The sequence below is a fragment of the Populus trichocarpa genome, chromosome 1, assembly GCF_000002775.5.
Source record: "Populus trichocarpa isolate Nisqually-1 chromosome 1, P.trichocarpa_v4.1, whole genome shotgun sequence".
NCBI classification, from domain to species: domain Eukaryota; kingdom Viridiplantae; phylum Streptophyta; class Magnoliopsida; order Malpighiales; family Salicaceae; genus Populus; species Populus trichocarpa.
Window position 1 is genome coordinate 11,322,477 of NC_037285.2, and position 20,474 is coordinate 11,342,950.

Sequence of the window (20,474 nt, forward strand, 5' to 3'; positions counted from 1 at the left end):
TGCCATTGGCTCGAAGGTTTTCCATTTTGTTATCAAAACGAAATTCTTTCACAGCTTATATCCAGACCAAAAGGTACTGAAATAACATAAGATATGGAGAGAACAGAAAAGGAAAAATGAATCTCAATCACGCAAAACAAAATCAGCTACCCCATGTCTAGATTCAAAACTGATCTGGGTCACAAAAGGATGATCAAGAAGCTCACCCACAGTCCCTCTCTTCTTCCAGTCCTTCTCTAGACACCCCCTAACAAAGCTTTGAATCCTGCTGGATGCACTCTTCGGCATTTGCAATCTCTCCCCAAAGCATATAGCACACACCAATGCTGCCCAGTCTGGTTTCTCTCCACAACCAATCAATGGATAATGACCCACCAGGCACTCCAAAACTACCACCCCAAGTGACCAAACATCTCCTGCGAATCCGTGATCTCCATTTCCAATCCCATCTCTCAGGATCAATTCTCTCAGGACTCATGTAAGCACATGTTCCCATATAAGTCTCATATGAATCATGTTTTCCCACCACTACCCTACTCACTCCAAAATCTGCAATCTTAACCACTCCTTCAGCATTTATCAGTAGATTTGAGGGTTTTATGTCCCCATGTACTATCTGCTTCTCATGGAGATACTGTAACCCATTCAGAATGCACCGTGCCACACCAGATATGACATCCTCAGGCAATATTCTGTGTACAAGCAGAACATCATGCAGTGATCCTCTTTCCATGTGCTCCATTGCAAAGTACAAGTCATCCTCACTATCAAAAACCGCATGGCACTGGACAACGTAAGGTGAATCCACGCGTCTAAGGATCTCTGCCTCCCTTCCTGCTTGTTGGCGAATTATGGTGGAGTTTCGGTCGAAACGGAGGGTTTTCAATGCAAATATGGAGGAGCTGCGTTTGTGCCGTACTTTATAGACCGTGCCACTATTGCCATGGCCAAGAACCGCCAGTTTTTCTAGGTCTGAGAGCTTCTCTATGCTTGGAGAATCTGGACTAATGGTCAATGATAATGATGGCGAATGGATCTGATGCCGGAAGTCAGCTGCAGGTATGGGTGGTGGTAGGGATAGCCTTAGTGGTTGTTGGTGCCTTCTCTCTCTCACCAAAGTCATTTTCACACCTCTTGCTTCTTCTCTCTTCTCTATGCTCAGATACTAAGCAACATTGTGGATAGGTACGGCAAAACCTTAGCCTAGCCGTTATATACACATGCGACTGGAGAGCTTTTGGGGGCACACACGTGCATGCTTGGCTTCAGGGGGATAACAAGTGGCTGTAGCAATCCCAACATTCACGGACAGGTGAGGTTTTTTCTGTGACGTCACCGCTAATCTCTGGCGAGGTACTTGCGTCGAGTTTCTTCCTTACACTGCCATCTGTTCTTTCTTTAACTGTCAATTTTTACACTGAAGCAACTAATCACCCATTTTCGTAGTTATCGTGAAACATGTGACTATAAATTATTTTTATATATATATAAACACACTCACATCCATGGTTTACGTACGTACGGGGTTGCAATTACTTCCAAAGATTTAGAAAGAAAGCAAGCAATTAAGGAAGGCAAGGTGCAGCCCAAGTGTCATGGAAATGTATAAATTTTCTAACATAAAAATAAATATATATAAAAAGAACAGATTTTATTCCATTGATCAATATTAAATAAATGCTGTTCTGATTTAAAACGAGATCAACAACTCCTAAAATAAGGGATTGTGCCGGCACGGCAGGATGCCACATGATCAGCCATGGGGATCCTCGGAGTTCGAAGTAAAGGTAAGGCCATGCAGCGTCCGATTATCCTCAAATACAGTAGAAGAAACACGTGTTCTGGTTGGGTTCGTTGTGCCTATGCTACGTTAAGCTCTATATATTTTCGCCACGGGCATCTTTATTCCTGGCCATGATACTTACAAGCAGAGTACACTTTAGGTCCAAGATTAGACCAATGTCAGTGATGCAACGCCATGCACTATAGATCAACAAATGTCAGTGATGATTTTAGTTCTTGATAATTAAGTATAAACTCGAACAGGAATAGGATACCGAGGACTCTTCATCAAATTAGACCTACCAAAACCGCAAACAATTTACTTTCATGCAACGTACCAAACCAAAGACCAGATCCCACTTTTACCAGGCAATGGGAAAAGAGCAGCGCTACTGAGTAATAATATCACCACATGAAGAGAAGGTGACCCATTACGTTTTCCAAGGCAATCCAAACCTCCAGTACATGAAAATTATCCAGATTGGCCTCGAGTTGGTTTATATATATATCCTCACCTTGCCTTCCTCCTCCATAAATAGGCCACAAAATCACCGGAACCAAATTACGAGCATTCAGTTCATCAATACAAGAACAATTAACTTGGTATTCTGCTCAACAATTAACCTTTCATCCTAAACCAAAAGCAGCCTGTGCAAATGTATACTTGGATCATGTTACAGAAGACAATTATCTCATCTTCCCCGTTGCTATACAAAAATAACTTCAGTTCCAAACAAGTGAGGCCTGGTCACCCCTTCTCGATGGCGCGGATTTACCAAACTCTCACCAATAATCAGCTTACTGCCTTTCAGAGAGTCGAAACACCCCACAATCTGTTTTTAACAATCAGCGCCCTATTCCAGGAGTTGCACTAAAATCCCATCTAAGAGTGTACCGAATTGAATTATTGCTTGGATCCGAGTTCTGACACCAGTCATGCCATCCCTCCTACTTTTAGATGTTGCCGAAGATAAAGCAAAACAATTCCGACCAGTACACCCTCATCAAGATTTCTCTAAAATGCCCCAGACCAATTAACACCTCTAAGTAACCTTAAGGTAGCACTGATTAACGTGTGCATTTTTCCATTAAGGTAAAGTAGCAAGTGGTCCACAAGAACGAAAGGTAGAAAAAGAAAAAACCACGGAAGTGAATTGCTTTGAAACAAAGGCTACATTCACGAATAGGATTTGACAGGTACAAAAGATGGAAAACCAAAACTACGGACTTGAGGATAGCATAATGTTTCTTGAGGTGTAGAACCTCTCACAAGATGTAGAGGGGAAACGTTCAAATTAAAAAAAAAATGAAAAAAATAAAGAAAAAAGAAAAGAAGAGAACTTGAGGTCTCCACATGTGCAAAAATAAAAACTATTGCTGGAACAGAAACCAAAAGCATCGATTTGTTGTTCCAATGGCCAAAGGAGTAGGACCATCTGATTATCAAGGTTAAAAGTTTATCTAGGTGTTTAACTATTACGGTTTGAAAGAAAGGTACATTTGGTGTGCGAGGTTAAAGCTGCTTGCGATCTGATGAGAGAAGTCCCATTTGTTCTGTCAGCTGATCCATATGCTGAGCTTTGTCCCACCCGTTTATAATTTGATGTACATCATTTCCATTGGCTTTACCCTCCACAGAACTTGATTCAATATCCTCAGGCACTGGACTCTGCGCAAGAAGGTCATCCCAGAAGCTAGAATTATCAAGCAAAGCATCGATATCAGGATCAGGGGAGATGTTGTCAATATCTATGGGTATTGTATCATTAATTCCAAGTGAAGCTGGATCTAGGAACACATCACTGCTTGTCTCTGGTTCCATGTAATCTTCACCAGGAATATCAGCAATAATTTCTGGCACCATTTCTGGCTTTTGAGAAACCTGGGGCATGATTATATCTGCCTGTGGAATAGGTATGGAGGGTGCTCCTTGTCCTCCAACCAGTATACTTTCCGGAAACTGAGAAGCTGTAGCCTTTTCTGAGCTAGCAATGTGTGGGGAAGATTGTATTTCAGATATGGCAGCCATGGGGCCATGTCCGGAAATCCCTGAAGCTGCTGGGACCTCTTGAAGAGTCACTCCTGACATGCGGCTTGAAGAGCTTCCGCTGTCTTTTGCACTAGATGATGGTGAACCATTACCAATCAGGAAGCCATCAAGATTGGTGTCATAAGATTCCAACCTAGAAGGAGCATCCATTTTCATGACCTGCCTGAGCATTGCTTTGGCTGCCTCGTTCATCTGAGGCTGATACTTCACAATCTGTCCATCAGGAGCACTAGAACCCTCATTCTCAGAAACATCCTCAGGCTTGAGCCTTCGTTTTTTGTTGGCTTCTGTTATGCGCCTGCTGCTTTCATTTTGCTGCTGTACAAACTGAGCCAGGAAGCCCGGGCTCTGCATAGCCTTTGCCAGGAATGACATCATCTGTTGCTGACGCTGCTCCATCCCTTGAAGTCGCTGCACCATGGTTTGCAACTGGCTATCCGTGGACTGTTGCTGCTGCCTCAACCTAACAAGTTCTTGCATAAGAACATTCTTGTCCCTCTTAAGCCTCTCTACCTCTTCCTCAAGCCCAAATTTTCCAACCTCAACACAAGCGCCAACAGTTGAGTTCTGTCCACGAGCTTGTTGCGGCTGTTGATTAGTATGTCCATGGGCAGGTTTTCGCCGACTGATAGTCCTAAGCAGGTGCTTCTGACCCCTCAAAAATCCTTCATTGGCGAATTCCCAACGGTCTGGATCCACCTTTCGAAAACCCTGTTTGAAAATAGAGACAACAGTGTACAGAAAGATTAAGTCCAAAACAAGCAAAACAAAAACATTCAAATCACATCAGCACTGCCCTGTCTGGTAATATCTGGTGGGGAACAAAAATAGCTTAGGCTTGGTGTTACAAACAGTAAACATTACTAGAGGATAACAAGCAAGGATTAGTTCTCCTTTAGCTAAAATCAATAGGTAGTTTTGGAACCTTTGTTGTAGCATAAGAGGAGCACTCCTATTAACTTTTTGTACATAATGCAAGGAATCTAACTTCAAGGAAAGCAGTTTCACATTAGATTTGGCTGCTTACTATAGGTAAATGAGCATAGAAGTTTTCCTTGACTTCCAGTACTGTTGATCACTTCTTGGCTTGCCAAGGGTAGAAAAGCAAAAAATTGCTAGTGCCAGAGGTTTGAGAGAGATGAAGTGGCAACAAGAGGTGGGATAAAAATATTTCAAAAAGAAGGTTGCTTCCAATAGATCATGTGCAAAATCTCTTTGCAATGTTTCCTGGAGTTCAACAAGGAAATCAAAGTGTAGAGTCATAGACAACAAGCGAGCAGTACCAGGCTTGCTTGGTAAAGTCAAAGTGATACTTTATTAGTTCATAACATAATCAAACATCAAACCAACCAGAATTTTTCTCTAGTTATTGTAACTGGTTATTAAATGTGCCCTCAACCTAAGAGCAGAGCTACAAATTCAAACCATTAACAGCATCAGGGCTTCATTTATTAAGAAAGCATCGTTTTCTTAGCTTTCCCATCCATGACTAGACAGACAATAACTGGGAAATGATATTGTACATGAGAAAAAGTGTTCAAACAAGGTCGAGGAACCTCTCCTCTATTGAGAAGCTGATACCATAGCACCAAGCTAACAGCAATAATAGCAAAGGACACTAGCCATTACTTATAATTATAAATGAAATCAAGCACACTTAACTCAATAGATTGTCACACATGGCTAACAGGCATCATGCCATTTCATGACTACTTGCTCGTGGTAAAGGCATTCCAACTTTTGTAGGGAGTACAATGCCCCCCTGTATTCTGAGAAAGGAAACTGCATTTCCTCTTGATTTAAAAATAAGTGCCAGAATTGCCTTGACACAATATTGAAATTGAAAGGATAAGCTCTTGCTGAGCTTCCACATGCAGCAAGAGAAAATACGGACACCTTTTCTAGACAGCTTGGAAAATTTTGCCAGAATTTCCTTGATGTAATATCAAAGTTGAAAGATAAGCTCTTGCTGAACTTCCACATGCAGCAAGAGATAATATTGACACCTTGACTAGATAGCTTGGAAAATTTTATTTTGACCTCAGCTTGGTTTCACTTAGAAATGGAAATAAAATTAAAAGAGAAGAGGCATTGATAACCTTTTTATCTTGTATGGTCAACACAAGGCACACTTCTATTTTCTTGTTCAGTTTCTGCTCCATTTGGTTGCTGAGAATGCAGGGAGACAACCAATTAAAACTTTAAACTTGAACACATCCATTCTTCGTCTCTTCTGACTTGATTGAAGAATTTTTCATAGTGCACAAAAACATAAAGTACTTGTAATAATTTTTTGGAATTGTAATAAAAATAAAATAAGTACCTGTAATAATTTTTTTTCTCCCCTGGATTTCTTAGCAACCAATAGGAGGATTTATAATATTTTCGTTATTTTCACAAGTGTGTTAGTATAGCCTAGCCCTTTACTTTCACTTGAAGTCATTCACCACTAATCATAATAAATTAATTCCAAATTCCCTACCCAAAGTAGATTATAGAAATAAATTCCTATCCCTCCAAAAAAAAAATCCAAAAAGAAAGAGACAGAAACCTACATTATCTTTCTTTCTTTCTTTCTTTCTTTAATCTCAGCGCTTATGGTTCTTTGATAGCCCAATTAATTCATTTCCAAACTTTAAAATATATCCTAAAAAATTAAAAGATATACCTAATTACCCCAAAAAAGTATCATCATAAAAAACCAAAACCATATGCACTGATGACTGATGTCCCCAATGACAGAACAGAGAACAGTCTTCTTCCTTCTGATGCTCATGCATGCAACTACTTGCCAAGGCTATGCAGTTGCAAAAAATTGTTCAATACAAGTAGCACAAGAGTTTCAAAGAAGGGAGAGCAGAACAACTTAAAAAATCGAGTGGGTCACTAGTTAAATGAGATTTTCACCACAATCAAATCACAGCTTTCCCTGTCACCAATTTTCTCATACTGAACAAGAATGATTACATTTTGCAAGTTTGCAAACCCCATGCCAATTATTTCACTTATCTATGTAACATCAAAATCTGTTGCAAATAACTTAAACAGGCAAATCAACCACATTCACCAGGGAACACTAACACAGATTCATTCCTCAAAATTCCTACATAAGCTTCAAACTATTTATAAGGAGCATCCCTTCTTCCATCCCTTGACATCTTCAATGATCAAGCATCGAATTCACTATTGTAATGAAAATCTAACCCACAAGCGCTTTTCTGTAGATGAAAATGGTTCCCTAGTTCATAACAAATAAACATGGATCATCACCATTTACATTCAACAACAATATAGTGTCCTGAAAGGAATATCCCTGAGAGCACAACAAGCTCATAGAACATACCACAAACACGCCCCTATCCTTCCCCAACGTTTTTGTAACAAATGAGTTCAATTCTTGCAAGAATACAAACTCTACTCCACGTAGTAAATTGTGGTCTACACTGAACAGAAACTAAGCCAGGACTGCCTTTTACCATCCTAACTACAAGCAAATCAAACAACTCCACTGACAAACAGATATCAGCAAGCAATCAACTGAAAAGAATAACAGAATCACAAATCAAACTTATTCAAAAAAAAAAAATACCTAAAAGAAAATACGTCAACAGATTAGAAAGCAAAATGCAATAGAAATGAAGAAAAATCCAAAAATATATAGAGAGAGAAATAAAGAAAGCGAAATCCATACGTATGTATTAAGTTGCCTAACAAAGCTGGAGAAGTTATTATGCTTAAAATACTTCGGCAAAAGATCGCGAGCGAACTCCGGCGGATTCCAAACCACAAAACTATTATTCGTCGAACTCCAAGACACCACGGCGTCGGTCTCCGGGTCGTCTACCATGTCGTAAGTCTTACTCAGAAATGGCGGCGGAGAATTTGACTGGGACGCCATCGGCACCGGCGCCGCTTGTGCTACACCGCCGCTAGTAGAGGCGTCGCCACCGCTTGCAGTGGTGTTTATTCCATCCATCAGAGTAACGTGAATGCTTGCTGACTGGTAAGTTGGAGAATTTCTTAGGGTTTTGGAAGGGCAGACATTGGTGAGAACATAAACCCTGGATTGAAGGAGAGGAAAGAGAAGCGGGAGATGAGGAGAGGTAAGGATCAGACAAGTGGTTATTATAGTCCGGTCAAGGAAATGATCTGTGGGGTGGGATTTTATTGAAGAGTCCACGCGACGGGCGGAAACAGTCACGAGCCGGTTGCCCTTTTGCCCCTTCCTTTTTTTCGGAGGTGATGACTGATGATTGCAGTTGAAATTACTGTTTACTCCTGCTTTCTTTGTTTTTTTCAACCTTTTTTTTCAAGAAATATGAATTAAATTCTTTTGCTAAGAGAACTTTAAGGTGTGTTTATTGGTGGAAAAATATTTCCATAGAGATTATCTCTAAGTTTCTATGTTTATGTATTTAATTTTAAAAAACTTATTATTCTTTAACAGCACATATTAATTATGTTTTTATTTATAATTATTAAGAAAGAGCAAGAGATATTTGAAAATATAATAGTAGTTATTTTTTAATTTTAAAAAACTTATTATTCTTTAACAGCACATATTAATTATGTTTTTATTTATAATTGTTAAGAAAGAGCAAGAGATATTTGAAAATATAATAATAGTTATTTTTAAAAATATTTTTTGCTAGGAAACATATCATAATAATATATTTTTTATTTTTTAAAAATTATTTTTGATATTAACACATCAAAATTAATTTGAAGAAAAAAAATAAAATAAAAATTTAAGTTTTTTTAAAAATATTTTTGAAACGGGAAAACAAATAGAATTTAAAGAAAAAATTTTTAATTAGATTTTAAATTTAATATTTAACTTTGATAGGTTAATAGGTTAATGTATCTTTATTTTTCCTTTATTTTAAAAAAGTAATATTTTTATCTTTTTCAATAATATCTCGAAAATATTTTCTTTTTAATAGTCCAAAACCCTTTTATTTTTAGAAGTAGTTAGGTTGAAAAATATACAAAGAGGAACTTTTGAAATAGACCTTTCATATCACGAAGAGAAACACATTTATAGTTGAATTTAAATCCAAGTATAATGAATATAACTTCTATATTTTTTTTTAATGACTATAAGAAAAGAAAATTGATTTGTCCATTTTTTTTAATTCAAAGTATCAAGTATCGAAAAAGAATGAGCTAGAAGCCTATTATGAATGGGCCAAGCTGGAAGTCCGTATTGTGTGGGATGGTCTCCACTCTCCACTCCCTGCTAGTCTTCACTTCAGGCGTTTGCTAGCAGTCCATGGCCTCGTAAAAGATGAGGCGAGCTTAAAAAAGGTCTTCGAAAACACTTTTCTAATTGGCGGGAAAACAAGAAAAACATGAGCTCCTCGGCGATTGAGGCAGATACATCCGATCTGGTGTGCCAACTCGACAACGTCCAAGGCATTGTCGATGCCCTCTCCACCGTCCGATGGAAACGTCATCAGGTCTACCACCACATTTCTCCTTCGCTTTTGATTTCATTTTCTTACAACTCTAGGGTTTTAAGTTTTAACCAGCACCACACCACCTTTCAATCTGACTCATTTTTTTTCAATTTATTATACTGTTATGAAATATCAGGACGCAGTTGTTGAATTATCGGAACACGGCATCGTTTTGATTGTTGAAGAAACCGGCTGTCTTCAAGCCAAAGTTTATCTTCAAAAAGAGGTGATTATTTCTAACTTGCTAAATATGAAAGAAAATCTCCTCAATCCCCTGTTTGTTTGCCTAGAAAAAAAATCAACAAAAAGAAGAAAGTGGCATTCCACCAAAGGAGCATGAAAGCAGGGCCCAAACACGCTCTAGGCTACTTACACCTTGCTAATTCTTTTGTAGTATTTGTTTCTTCTTCTTTTTTAATATTAAATAGAGAGTCAGGGTGTTTTTTTGGGTTAATGGGCTATAATATTGAAATCTTGATATCCATTTGTAGCTTTTTATTAGATATGAATACACTGCTCAAGGGCGGCCTCGATTTGGATTGAGCTTGGGGCTTTTTGTCGATTGCTTGAACACATTTTCGGTTCCTGGGCATTCCAGCACTATTGAAATTCGATACCCTGGACCAGATATGCAGCTCCTAATCAAGTATGTTCATGTTCTTGCTTGTTGCAATTTGTTAAAAATGAGAATTAGATAATTAAATTTTTGTACATGTGGATTTGAGGTCTAAAGTTTACTAATCAGTTGCTTGAATTTTTTCTATTATAGATTTTCACACGGGGTTCAAAGGAAATAAACTAGTACTTTAGTGATTCTACTGTTGATTATCTGGCATAGTTCGATCTGACTTTGATTAGAATGTTTGATTGAATGAACTTGATGTCTAACGCTGGCTAATAATTTGTTGTTGCAGAGAAATTTGGGGATTGGAAGAGGATTTAAGTTTCTGAATGTTAAAGTTTCTTGATTTGGGAGCTTTTCTTGATTATTGTTTTCATTTGCTTTTTAACAACCAAACAAATTATGAATTACTTTTTGAACAAAAACCTTAACATTTAATTGAAGCACCGATTATTTGGATATTCCAGATGAAATGAGGTGATGGAAATTGAAAGTAATAGATTGTGATCCCATGAAACCTACGATCCGTCTTTCACAATTTTTTCATGGTTAAAAAGAACTCCAGTTATCAAAAGCAATCATATTTTATTAGGCAGAAGCGTATTTTACACTCTGAATTTAAAATACCTAAAACTCAACAGGTCCTCCTGTTTATTTTGTGATTGTTATCATAAGCTGCTGTTTTCCTGAGTGATAGTTTTATAATAGAAGTAATTTCTATATCTGGATTTAGAATCTGTCTAGATCCTGCTTTAACCTATACCTCTATCTATCTCAGGTCTGCTGATTCACTAGATGACTGCATTTATGCGGAAATCAGGACTAGAATCCCAGAGACAATTTCATGGGACTACAACTTTGAACCCGCAGGAAGCACACCGCTTAGCTTCACTGTCAAGGTATGCTCTTGCATATGCAATTATAATAAAGCGGGGCACTGTTTTGGTCCCTCATTTATGATCGAGTCCTGCAGGAGTTAGTAATGTGCATATATTTCTGGCATGGCAGTTGGCCTTTATGAATATCAGTTCCACAGCGTGCCCCCGATAATGTAATTGCAAATGTAGCTTTTACTGTACAACTAGCTCTCGGAGCCTACCTGCTTTGATGTCAACTTAATATTTCAATCAAGTTTGTTTAGCTATATCAGTTATGAATATGCCTGTAATATGTGGTCCTTCAAAGATATCCTATTCTTAAGCCAGAAATGCATGCATGTGTCATGGAATACAGAAAGATGTGAGAAAATTTGTTTGAAACATGCATTTTTCTTTACTTGATAGCTTCTTGTATTTCATAACTAGTTGTGATTAATTGTCTGAAAATTATGGTATTCAACCCAGTCTGCAGCGCTGAAGGAAGCTATTGATGATCTTGAATGGCCAGGATCTTGCATCCAGATCATACTTAAACCAGTACCCCCTTCTGTTACCTTCAGAGGAGAAGGCCATGGAGACTTACAGGTTTATTTCATGTGCGAGCAAGTAGTTGTAAGGATTTAATTGATACCCGAAGTCTAAAACCTTTCACTCTTGCAGATAGACTTCATGTATTATGCAAACACTGATCTGCTAATTGCATTTCACTGTGATCACCAAGTCTCTTACCGGTATTATTCAATTGTTTTTAATTTATTATACCAGAGGCAACATTCTTGTACAATTAAATCATGCATCCTGTTTTTTCACAAACATGTGGACAGGTATAAATACAAGTTCCTTCGAGCCACAACTTCTAACATGCCCAGTAGTGTTACTAAAGACAACAGAGGAAGCAAGTTGACCATTGGAAGAGGTGGAATGTTGAAGGTTCAGCATCTGGTTTCTGTTGCAAGACCATCTACTTCACATCAACACATTGATTCTGCTGGCTATCAGCAACCCAGTCGAATTGCTTATATTGAGTTCTTTGTGAAGCCAGAGGAAGATGAAGACACCGTAAATGATTGATTGGCTGTTGTTCAATATGTCCTTTATATCCTTCACTTACTGCAGAATAGCTGCAATAAAACCAGTATCAATGGCCCGTTTCTTTAACGTAAGAAGATTGAAAGGTCACATCCTGAGCTTTATGGTTCAAGAAATACTCATAAAAATTAGTTAAAACTAAACTTTGTCCCCAGTATTGCCCTGCCCAAATCCAAACGAATGATCTTGGGGTGATGCCGCCCTATGGAGGTTTGAACTGAAACAACCGATGATGACTACCATGAAAATTCAACAGCAAAGTAACACCTCGCCTATTTTTTCTTTTACAGGAGGAACTGTGTTGAAGTGTTTATAAAAAAGGAATAATAAAGTGGAAGAAGAGGAAATTAAAAGCAAGCTCTTCCTGATTTTTTTTCCCCTTTTACTATTTAATCAGGAAATTTCAGTAATCCCTTTTGTCCCATTACCACCAAGGATTAGAGCAACAGGACCAAGTGCCTGATTACGGCCAGAACATAAATTAATATTTTAAACATGGTTCCCCGGATCTCGGAATGCACAATTACTTGTATGACAAGTCCATGCCTCTTCAAGGTAGAATTTAATTGTCGCATTAAAAATGTAGAATTTCCCCTCATCAAGGATTAATATTGGTGCTACCTAATATTTTATACCATTAATTAGTTGTCCAAGATTGATAGAGAATTACAATGGATAAAGGTAACACCAAAATGTGCTAGGTCTTTATTTCTAAAATCTGGCTTTAATTCTCATCGCAAATCGTGTGTCGCTCATAAATCTCTTTTAAGCAGCATTATTGTCTGTTGATCCCATAATTGAGAAGGAAGGAAAGAACATCAACATATGCCTTAAAACAACATTGCATTTTAACATGTATTCCACATCTCTTATCCCAAGAAAGTAAGGATTCTCCCACTATTTATACATCCTAGTTCTTGGAAGCTATAAATTTCAACAACACCATCTTGATTCCTTGATTAGAGAAGGTGTAAGAGAATGAACATTTGAAGACTGTAGCAAATAAAAGGTCAGAGACAAAAAATCGTAAAATAAAAGAAATTTTAACAAAGTGACTAAAAGGAGAAGAAAAGAAGGTTCAAATTATCAGAAAAGATATGGATTGAAATTCAAAATTATCTCAGGAATATTAATTAATAATAAATTGATTCTACTGCCCATTAACTTCTAATTTGATAAGCAAATAAGTCATTTATGGGGTTGTTTGAGAGGGAATAAGTGTTGCACACTAAATTAATTAGAGAGGTTATGAAGTAGTTTGGGTCGAATGATAAGAAAGATAAACTTGGTAAGTGTTTTATATTAAAATAAAATTTAGGCTAGAAAAAAAAAGACTGACGTGGTTGTGGATTGGACCAGGTAAGTATTGCACATAAAGATTGAGGGGTGACAAAATTTAAATCAGAAAAAAAGAAAAAAAATACTCGGCTGTAGATAAGATTTGATAAGATCTAGATTTGTAAAAGAAACTGAGTAATTTAAATATGTAAGTAATGGAAACAAACAATTTTAGTAATGCATTTTTGAAATAAGAAAATAATGGAGAAAATGGATAGTTAACAAGCAACTATCCATAACTTTTTTTTTTTTTTTAATATAACTCAAGGATAGAAACGAGAAAACAACAATAACTCATCAAATTAATAATAACAATTGCTTTGTAATTGAAGAAGGTCTTCAAAACTTGTTTATCATCAGTATAGGCAAATAGCTTGTCAGCTAACAATTAATAGGTGATAACTAATAGGCTTGTAAATAAGTAATAAATAAGTAAGTTTGCAGTTTCCAATGTAATCCAATAAACTTGCAGTTTTCATTACCAAAAAAATCTAGAAAATATCAAAATTATATCATTTCATGTTTTTCTATTAAGGAATTTTCGTGCATGGTTGTAATCAATTGAAAAATCATCCAATAAATATATTAAGTTATCTCTTGCATTCAAAGCATTTAAGTTATTTGATTATTCCTTAAGTTCTGAATATAAAAAGAAAGATTGTAAAATTTTAAATTCATATTTGAGAGATATTATTACAAGTCTGAAATTATAGAAATAGTTAAAGGTTTAAATTTGGAGTTCACATCATCAATATCAAGTTTAACATCTAACTTTAAAATTCAAAGTTCTTCTAATCAAGACAAATATATATAAAAAAAAAACCTCCAAACATAACCGAACCACATTTTGGTTAAGCTTACAAAGACCAAAAAAAAAACCCAACCATCCTCTACAGGAACTTCATAATGTCAATAATAGATTATGAAATAGCTAATGGATTAAAATTACCATGAACTTTTAGTCTAATCCTTTTTTTTATTCGATTTAGGTTCCTAACCCTTATTTTGTCCGCAATGCCATCTCTTTGTTCAGTTTCCATCTTAACTTTAGGAAAACTTAGAGCCTGTTTGGGAACACAATTGAAACCGCGTTCTTTCAATTTTTAATTTTTTTTTGCTAATTTTTTTTTATGTTTTCATATCGTTTTGATGTGCTGATTTCAAAAATAATTTTTAAAATATAAAAAAATATTATTTTAATATATTTTCAAATAAAAAACACTTTAAACTACAATTGTTACCACAATCCCAAACATACTATTATTAGAAATACTTCAGAAGCCCAACCTTTTTTTCAGCACGTGGATAATAACCCTAACCTAAGTTTCAAGATACGCAACAAAAACTAAACTGCGCATGTTTACGCATATCTCGTGTTACCTCATGTTAATAACAACTATATATTTTGATTTGATGGCAATTTTTGTCCCTAAATTATTGAGATTGTGGCATGTTCACACCTATATTATTATTTTGGTCAATTTTATTCTTAAATTATCATATTTTAGACAAATATCATCCATTTGTTTGATCCCATTATTAGGTCAATGGGTCAAACTTTGATCTTTGATCAAAATTCACCTATAAAAATCATATTTTTGTATTCTCAACTGGCTAATAAAATTTCAATTGCTTTCACAAGTAATTTTAAAATTTTAGGAAGTCAGAAAGTTTTTAATTTTCTAAAAAAAATGGAAATATATTCACTTTGATCCAAAACTCATTTATCATTATAATATGACCTTTGAATTCAGCAAAAAAAATTGCCATTAGACCCATATATTTTAGGGTCTAAGCTTTTCATTCAAAGACCAATAAATTTCAGAAACGTACAAGCTTTAATTAATAGAATGCTTATCAATTGATGCTTGATGATTAGATTACATTTGTTCTTTCCATTTGGCTCACAGATTAATAGAATTACACTTAGTTTGAGCTAACTTCAAATATCAAAATTACCTTACCATTTTAAAAATTGATGGAGAGCCTCCTCAAACAGAGGAACCTTTTCTTCTTTCTCTCAGCTGAAGTGGAAATGACCAAATCCTGCATACTTTCATTAGATTAAAAAATATAAAAGCAAATAAAAAGAAGAAGATGAAAAAGTATTAAGAAAATAATGGAGATCAGATAACAAGATGTCCGAGATGTTATTCTGGTGCATACCTCGAAAAGGAAAGTTGTGGCTGCTGCTGTATTTTTCTTGTGGTTGCATTAATTCTTTGTTAAACGTAAATTGCAGATAATATACAAGTATATGCATTAGTCTGGATGAGATCAAACTGCACACAAAAGCACCGAATATGGCCCGTAATCTTAATATTCCATTCAATCATGAACAATTAAATGCAAGTGTGTGTGTAAAGCAGGCAAAGATCCATGATCGGGGGTAGAAGTTAATTACCAGAAATTATGCTTGCAACTGAAATGACTCTCATGGCGACCATTTCTCGCAATAGGTTTTATCAGATCAGATCCCAGCATGACACACAAGGATTTTTTCAGCAGACCTTCACCGAGCAACTAATGAGTATCCTGAGGTGTCACAACAGCTGGATGCAAGCCCCATCGATTCATTTAACTTCGGACCGACTTTAAAAAAAAAACCAACGCCAGGTTTTCAAATTGATTTTCATCAGCTCCTGTTTCTTGCTGAGACAATTAAATTATTTTCTTGGATATGGAGCTTGACACCCTCAAGCAACGTGTGGAAGACCTTCGAAGCCTCAGAAGTTAGTCCTTTGGGTAGAAACGGGTTCAATTTCTGTGAGTACTTAACAGCAATCTGGAGTTCCCATTCATTCAATTTACAGGAGATGGTATTCTTCCACTCCTTCGATCTCCCTTCCAAGCAAAGACCATATACCAGGGCAGCGAATGAAACAGGATCTGGAAAGATCCCCTTACCTGTCATTTTATCACGAAGCTGCAAAGCAGCATTAACCATTTTATGATGGCAAAGGCAAATGAGCACAGAATTATAAGCAGCAACCCTCTGCTCCCATCCATCTGAAATCATCGTTCTAAAAAAATCCATCATCAGAGAAGCTTTAATCTCTAGAGACTCATTTGCTTTGTTAGAAACTGCAGTTGCCACATTGTTCGTTAGGCCATTTATCAGATAGTTGAAAGTAACATCATTAGGAATGCACCTGTTCAGCAACATAAGTTCAAAAAAGGAGCAAGCTTTTGAAATTTTTCCCTCTTTACAGAAGCACCCAATAAGAATAGTGTATGTAACAACATTAGGCTTCAATCCAGAAGATCGCATCTCTTCAAATGTCTTTTCAGCCCTGCTGGAGTCTCCAGTGCGACAAAATCCATTAATTAGAGACGTGTAAGTTACCACATTTGGCTTGCATTTTTGTTTCACCATCTGTCCAAACAACTTCAGTGCATTATGCAAGTCGTTCTGCTTTACATACCCATCTATGATTGTTGAATAAGTGAACTCATCAGGCGAATGATCCCCATCTTTCATTCTTTGGACACACGTCAGTGCATCATTCATCATTCCAAATTTGCAATAACCCTTAATCATGGCATTGTAGCCCACAACACCAGGATCCATACCCTTCGCAATTGTGAGCTCAAAGAGCTTTTTGGCCTCATCGAGTTTGCCATGTCTTATAAATCCATCAACCAGAGTGGCACTAACAAATGCATCGAGGGATAAATTTTGGTGAAGCATCTCCACAAGCAAGAGCTTGGCAGCAGAAAGCCTCCCCTTCTTGCAAAGTCCATTCATTAAAACATTGTAAACATTTGCATCAGGTAACACTCCTCTCTCCACCATTTTATCTCGAACTGTCAATGCAACATCAACCTCCCCGGCGGCAACCAGGCCATGAACAAGAGCTCCATAAGCAACCAAATCCAGTGGATGCCCTTTCTCTGTCATCCCAATGAATAAATCAAAGGCCCTAAGACATTTCCCTTGTTTGCAATAGACATGTATAAGAGGAGTATAACTAAGTTTATTTGGCGACAACCCCCTCTTTATTGCATGTTCTAGAAGTTCTTCAGCTTCATGAACTTTCCCATCCCTACATGAACCACTAATCAAAGTATTATAGGTTGTGATATCAGGCTCACAGCCATTCTCAGTAATCCATCTTAAAGTCTTCCCCACTTCAATCTTACAACCATGCTTAATTTGAGCATCAACGATACTGTTATAAACTTGAACATTCACATCCACACCCCTCTCCTTCATTTCCACCAAAAGCCCATCAACTGCCTTGAAATTGCATTTTTTACAGAGCCCATTAATCATAATCCCATAAGTTTCAGTTGTAGGTAAAAACCCCTTCATTTTCAACTCCTTGAAAAGGCCATTAGCTCTTTCAACATCACCTCTCTTCCAATACCCATCAACGAGAGTATTATAGAATACAATATTCGGAATGCACCCCTTTCCCCACCTATCATTAATCAACTTTCTACCCTCCTCAACCTTCCTTTCTTTACACAACCCCCTCACCATTATACAAACACTATAGTTATCCCAACATCCATCCCTTTTAACCATTTCTTCGTACACTTTACGGGCAATCTCAACTTTTTTCTGTTGAATAAGGGCATTGAGCAACGCATTGCAAGCAATGACATCAGGCAGGTAATTATGAATATCATAAGCAATATGGTACAGCTCAAGAGCTCTATTAACCAACCCAGAATCCACATACGCGCCAATAACAAAACTCAATGCTTCGCGGGTGGGAGCCAAATCTTTACACTTCATAGTCTCTAACAAATTCTCAACCTCCACAAACACTCTACACCTCGCTAAAAGCTTCAAAAGTGAAGAACAAGAAAACCCATCAAGCAAATCGTTAAAATCCGATCGTTTCGAGGCCCATTCGAAGAGCTTCAGACCCAATCCTGGGTCGCGAATTCGATCAAACACAAAGTGGGCAATCCCCGAAACTGGAGTTTCGCAGTCTGAAAAACGGGTTTCGAGAGATTTTTCCCAGTGTGGATGGGTACTGAGGATTTGGATGATGTCTTTGACAAGAATTTTAATGTGGGGAGGGAAGGGAAAGGGAGAAGGAGAAATGGGTTTTGGGTGATGGAGGGGTTTGATGCGAGAAAGAAGCGTGTTAATTTTAGACATGAGAGAAAGAGTCGAAAGGGAGAAGATAAATTTTATAAGGGATTTTTGGTTTCAAATCCTCTGGTCTTTGTTCTTGTAAGGGATTTACTTACGCATACTGGTCTCTTTGAATGTGTACATGGAAATTTTCTACTGTACGGCTCATGCTACTTATTATACACAAAATTATACAATAAAATATAAGTTGGGACACGAAAACACGCCGGACTTGATTATGAATTATACTCTATAAAACTCCACATTTATATATAAAGAAAATATACATGCTGCAAGATTTTTAAAACAAGAAATTGATCAACATAAATAATTAGAATGCAAAAAATAGCTTATATATTGCAAGATCTTTAAAATAAGAAATGTCATATATTGAAATAGTAGTTTACCGGTTATCTTCAAATTCTTTATCTAAAGAAGGATATTAGAGAAGAACAAATCATTTAATAGAATCCATAACAATAATAATTCTTCTTCAAGTCAACTAAATCCATAAGATCTTCAAAATATATATCAAGTAGTTTGACAACCTTATAGGTTGATAGATTTAGTAATCCTGTAACTAATAAGGTTGTAACAAGTACGCAATAATTTGCAAAACCATCAAAAAAATCCAAAAACATGTTATCCTATCAAGAATTTTTCTCGGATATGATTAATTTAAAGTTCTTTTAGTTGAAACAAACATAAAATAACTTAAAATATGACGTCTCGAGCATTTGAAACAGACTAGTAGTGAAACATGACCTCTCTTGTGATTGTTTTTTTCTTTCCCTCTGAATCATTAACAACTCAACCGAGTTAAAGAAAAGCTTTGCATTGGCTACATACAATTCAACTACAATTTAAATTATGGTAGATAGTTTTACTTGAACTAATATGGAATAGAAAGATAATATAAATATATGTCAAGCCTAAGTGTGTGTTTAGCCGCTCAAATAAATTACCTGAACTTGTCATGCTTATTACCTCTTGGGCCCAGGTCAACCTTTTGGAAGTTGCGCATAGTGTTAGAAAATTTGTTTTAAAATCATAATTAATTAACACATTTTAGGTCAAATTTAAATTGACTTCCACACATTTATTTCTTTTCTTTAAGATCTTATAACCTATAGCCAAGCTCATCATCTTCATATCCGAGTTGTTATCAAGCTTAAATCTTTTATCTCCAGTAACACGTATAAATGTCATGTAGCCAAACACTTTTAAATATGTATAAAAAACATGTTTTACTTTCATACTCTCTCTAGAACATCAAAATCAAAAGGAGTTGATGAAGAAAGGTTAATCATGGAAAGTGTCTCACCCCTAAAATTGGATAGTCGGTTATTTTACGCAAAAATCTAAATTTTATATACTATTTTATTTACTTAAATCATTATGATTTTTAAACTAATTTATTAGAGACTCTCATCCATAATCATTATAAGATTTTCCTCGGAGTTTTCACTATTTTCGGTCAGGATAACGCGATTTTACGCAGTACCATCGATCAATGTTTTTTGCGCATAAGGTCATAAATTAGTTTATTTATAATTCCACTTTGTTGTTGTTGTTTTACCCGATTGAAGAATTTACATGATTCGTCATTGAGTTGATATTTCACGTACCTATTTATTACTTTATCTCATCCAAAATTTAAGTTAATTTACTAGGGATGTCCATCCTGATTCGTAATAATTTTTCTTCTAATTTATGATTTTTAAATTATACATTATCCTATTTAACACTTATATATTGATTTTTAGGCCAAAGGTTTACATTATCTTCTTCTTATAAAGATTTCATCCTCAAGATTTAAATTCATACCTAAATTTGGAAACAAGTTTGGATACTTCTTTTTCATATCTGATTTCCTTTCCTCTTCTTTGATTTAAGAGTTCCTCCATAGTATTCCCGCCAAAGAAAATTTTTTATTTCATAACTCCTTCTCACTTCGATTAAGGATTTTCATTGGTTTCACCTACAGTGTCAAATCTTCCTTGATGTCTACCGACACTTATGGAAGCAACCCAAAGGGATTAACCTTAGCCTTCCAAAACAAAGAGACATTGAATATATCATGGATCTTGGTTATGTGTGGAGGCAGTTTCAACTTATAGGCAATTTGTCCTATCTTCTTTGATGATTTCAAAAAACCCTATAT

General features: G+C 36.2%; 4 protein-coding genes across 7 annotated transcripts; 1 reads left to right on the forward strand and 3 right to left on the reverse strand.

Annotated features, from left to right (window-relative positions):
- Nucleotides 1-5: 5 nt before the first annotated feature.
- On the reverse strand, nt 6-1,196 carry LOC18094137 (mitogen-activated protein kinase kinase 10). The gene is made up of 2 exons (XM_052455657.1): nt 538-1,196; nt 6-431 (listed from the first exon to the last, which is right to left on the reverse strand). Exons 1-2 carry the CDS (start codon nt 1,121-1,123, stop codon nt 124-126), a joined length of 894 nt encoding a protein of 297 aa, XP_052311617.1. The 5' UTR covers nt 1,124-1,196; the 3' UTR covers nt 6-123.
- Nucleotides 1,197-2,989: 1,793 nt separating this feature from the next.
- Nucleotides 2,990-8,078, reverse strand: LOC18094138 (heat stress transcription factor A-1d). Its single transcript, XM_006368310.3, has 2 exons — nt 7,524-8,078; nt 2,990-4,543 (listed from the first exon to the last, which is right to left on the reverse strand). The coding sequence occupies exons 1-2, from the start codon at nt 7,806-7,808 to the stop codon at nt 3,296-3,298; spliced, it is 1,533 nt and encodes a 510-aa protein (XP_006368372.2). The 5' UTR covers nt 7,809-8,078; the 3' UTR covers nt 2,990-3,295.
- Nucleotides 8,079-9,021: 943 nt separating this feature from the next.
- On the forward strand, nt 9,022-12,034 carry LOC18094139 (uncharacterized). 2 transcript variants are annotated; one of them, XM_006368311.3, is made up of 7 exons: nt 9,022-9,291; nt 9,428-9,517; nt 9,783-9,937; nt 10,692-10,812; nt 11,257-11,376; nt 11,452-11,522; nt 11,616-12,034. In XM_006368311.3, exons 1-7 carry the CDS (start codon nt 9,184-9,186, stop codon nt 11,860-11,862), a joined length of 912 nt encoding a protein of 303 aa, XP_006368373.1. In that variant the 5' UTR covers nt 9,022-9,183; the 3' UTR covers nt 11,863-12,034. The 2 variants fall into 2 exon arrangements, with proteins under 2 accessions (XP_006368373.1, XP_024464180.1); XM_024608412.2 differs by having other exon boundaries at nt 9,242-9,291; nt 9,794-9,937.
- On the reverse strand, nt 11,767-18,531 carry LOC18094140 (pentatricopeptide repeat-containing protein At1g52620). 3 transcript variants are annotated; one of them, XM_006368312.3, is made up of 4 exons: nt 15,623-18,531; nt 15,385-15,500; nt 15,178-15,264; nt 11,767-11,912 (listed from the first exon to the last, which is right to left on the reverse strand). In XM_006368312.3, the coding sequence occupies exon 1, from the start codon at nt 18,332-18,334 to the stop codon at nt 15,854-15,856; it is 2,481 nt and encodes an 826-aa protein (XP_006368374.3). In that variant the 5' UTR covers nt 18,335-18,531; the 3' UTR covers nt 11,767-11,912; nt 15,178-15,264; nt 15,385-15,500; nt 15,623-15,853. The 3 variants fall into 3 exon arrangements, with proteins under 3 accessions (XP_006368374.3, XP_052305902.1, XP_052305903.1); XM_052449942.1 differs by having other exon boundaries at nt 11,779-11,912; nt 15,183-15,264; XM_052449943.1 differs by lacking the exon at nt 15,385-15,500 and having other exon boundaries at nt 11,779-11,912; nt 15,183-15,242.
- Nucleotides 18,532-20,474: the final 1,943 nt, after the last annotated feature.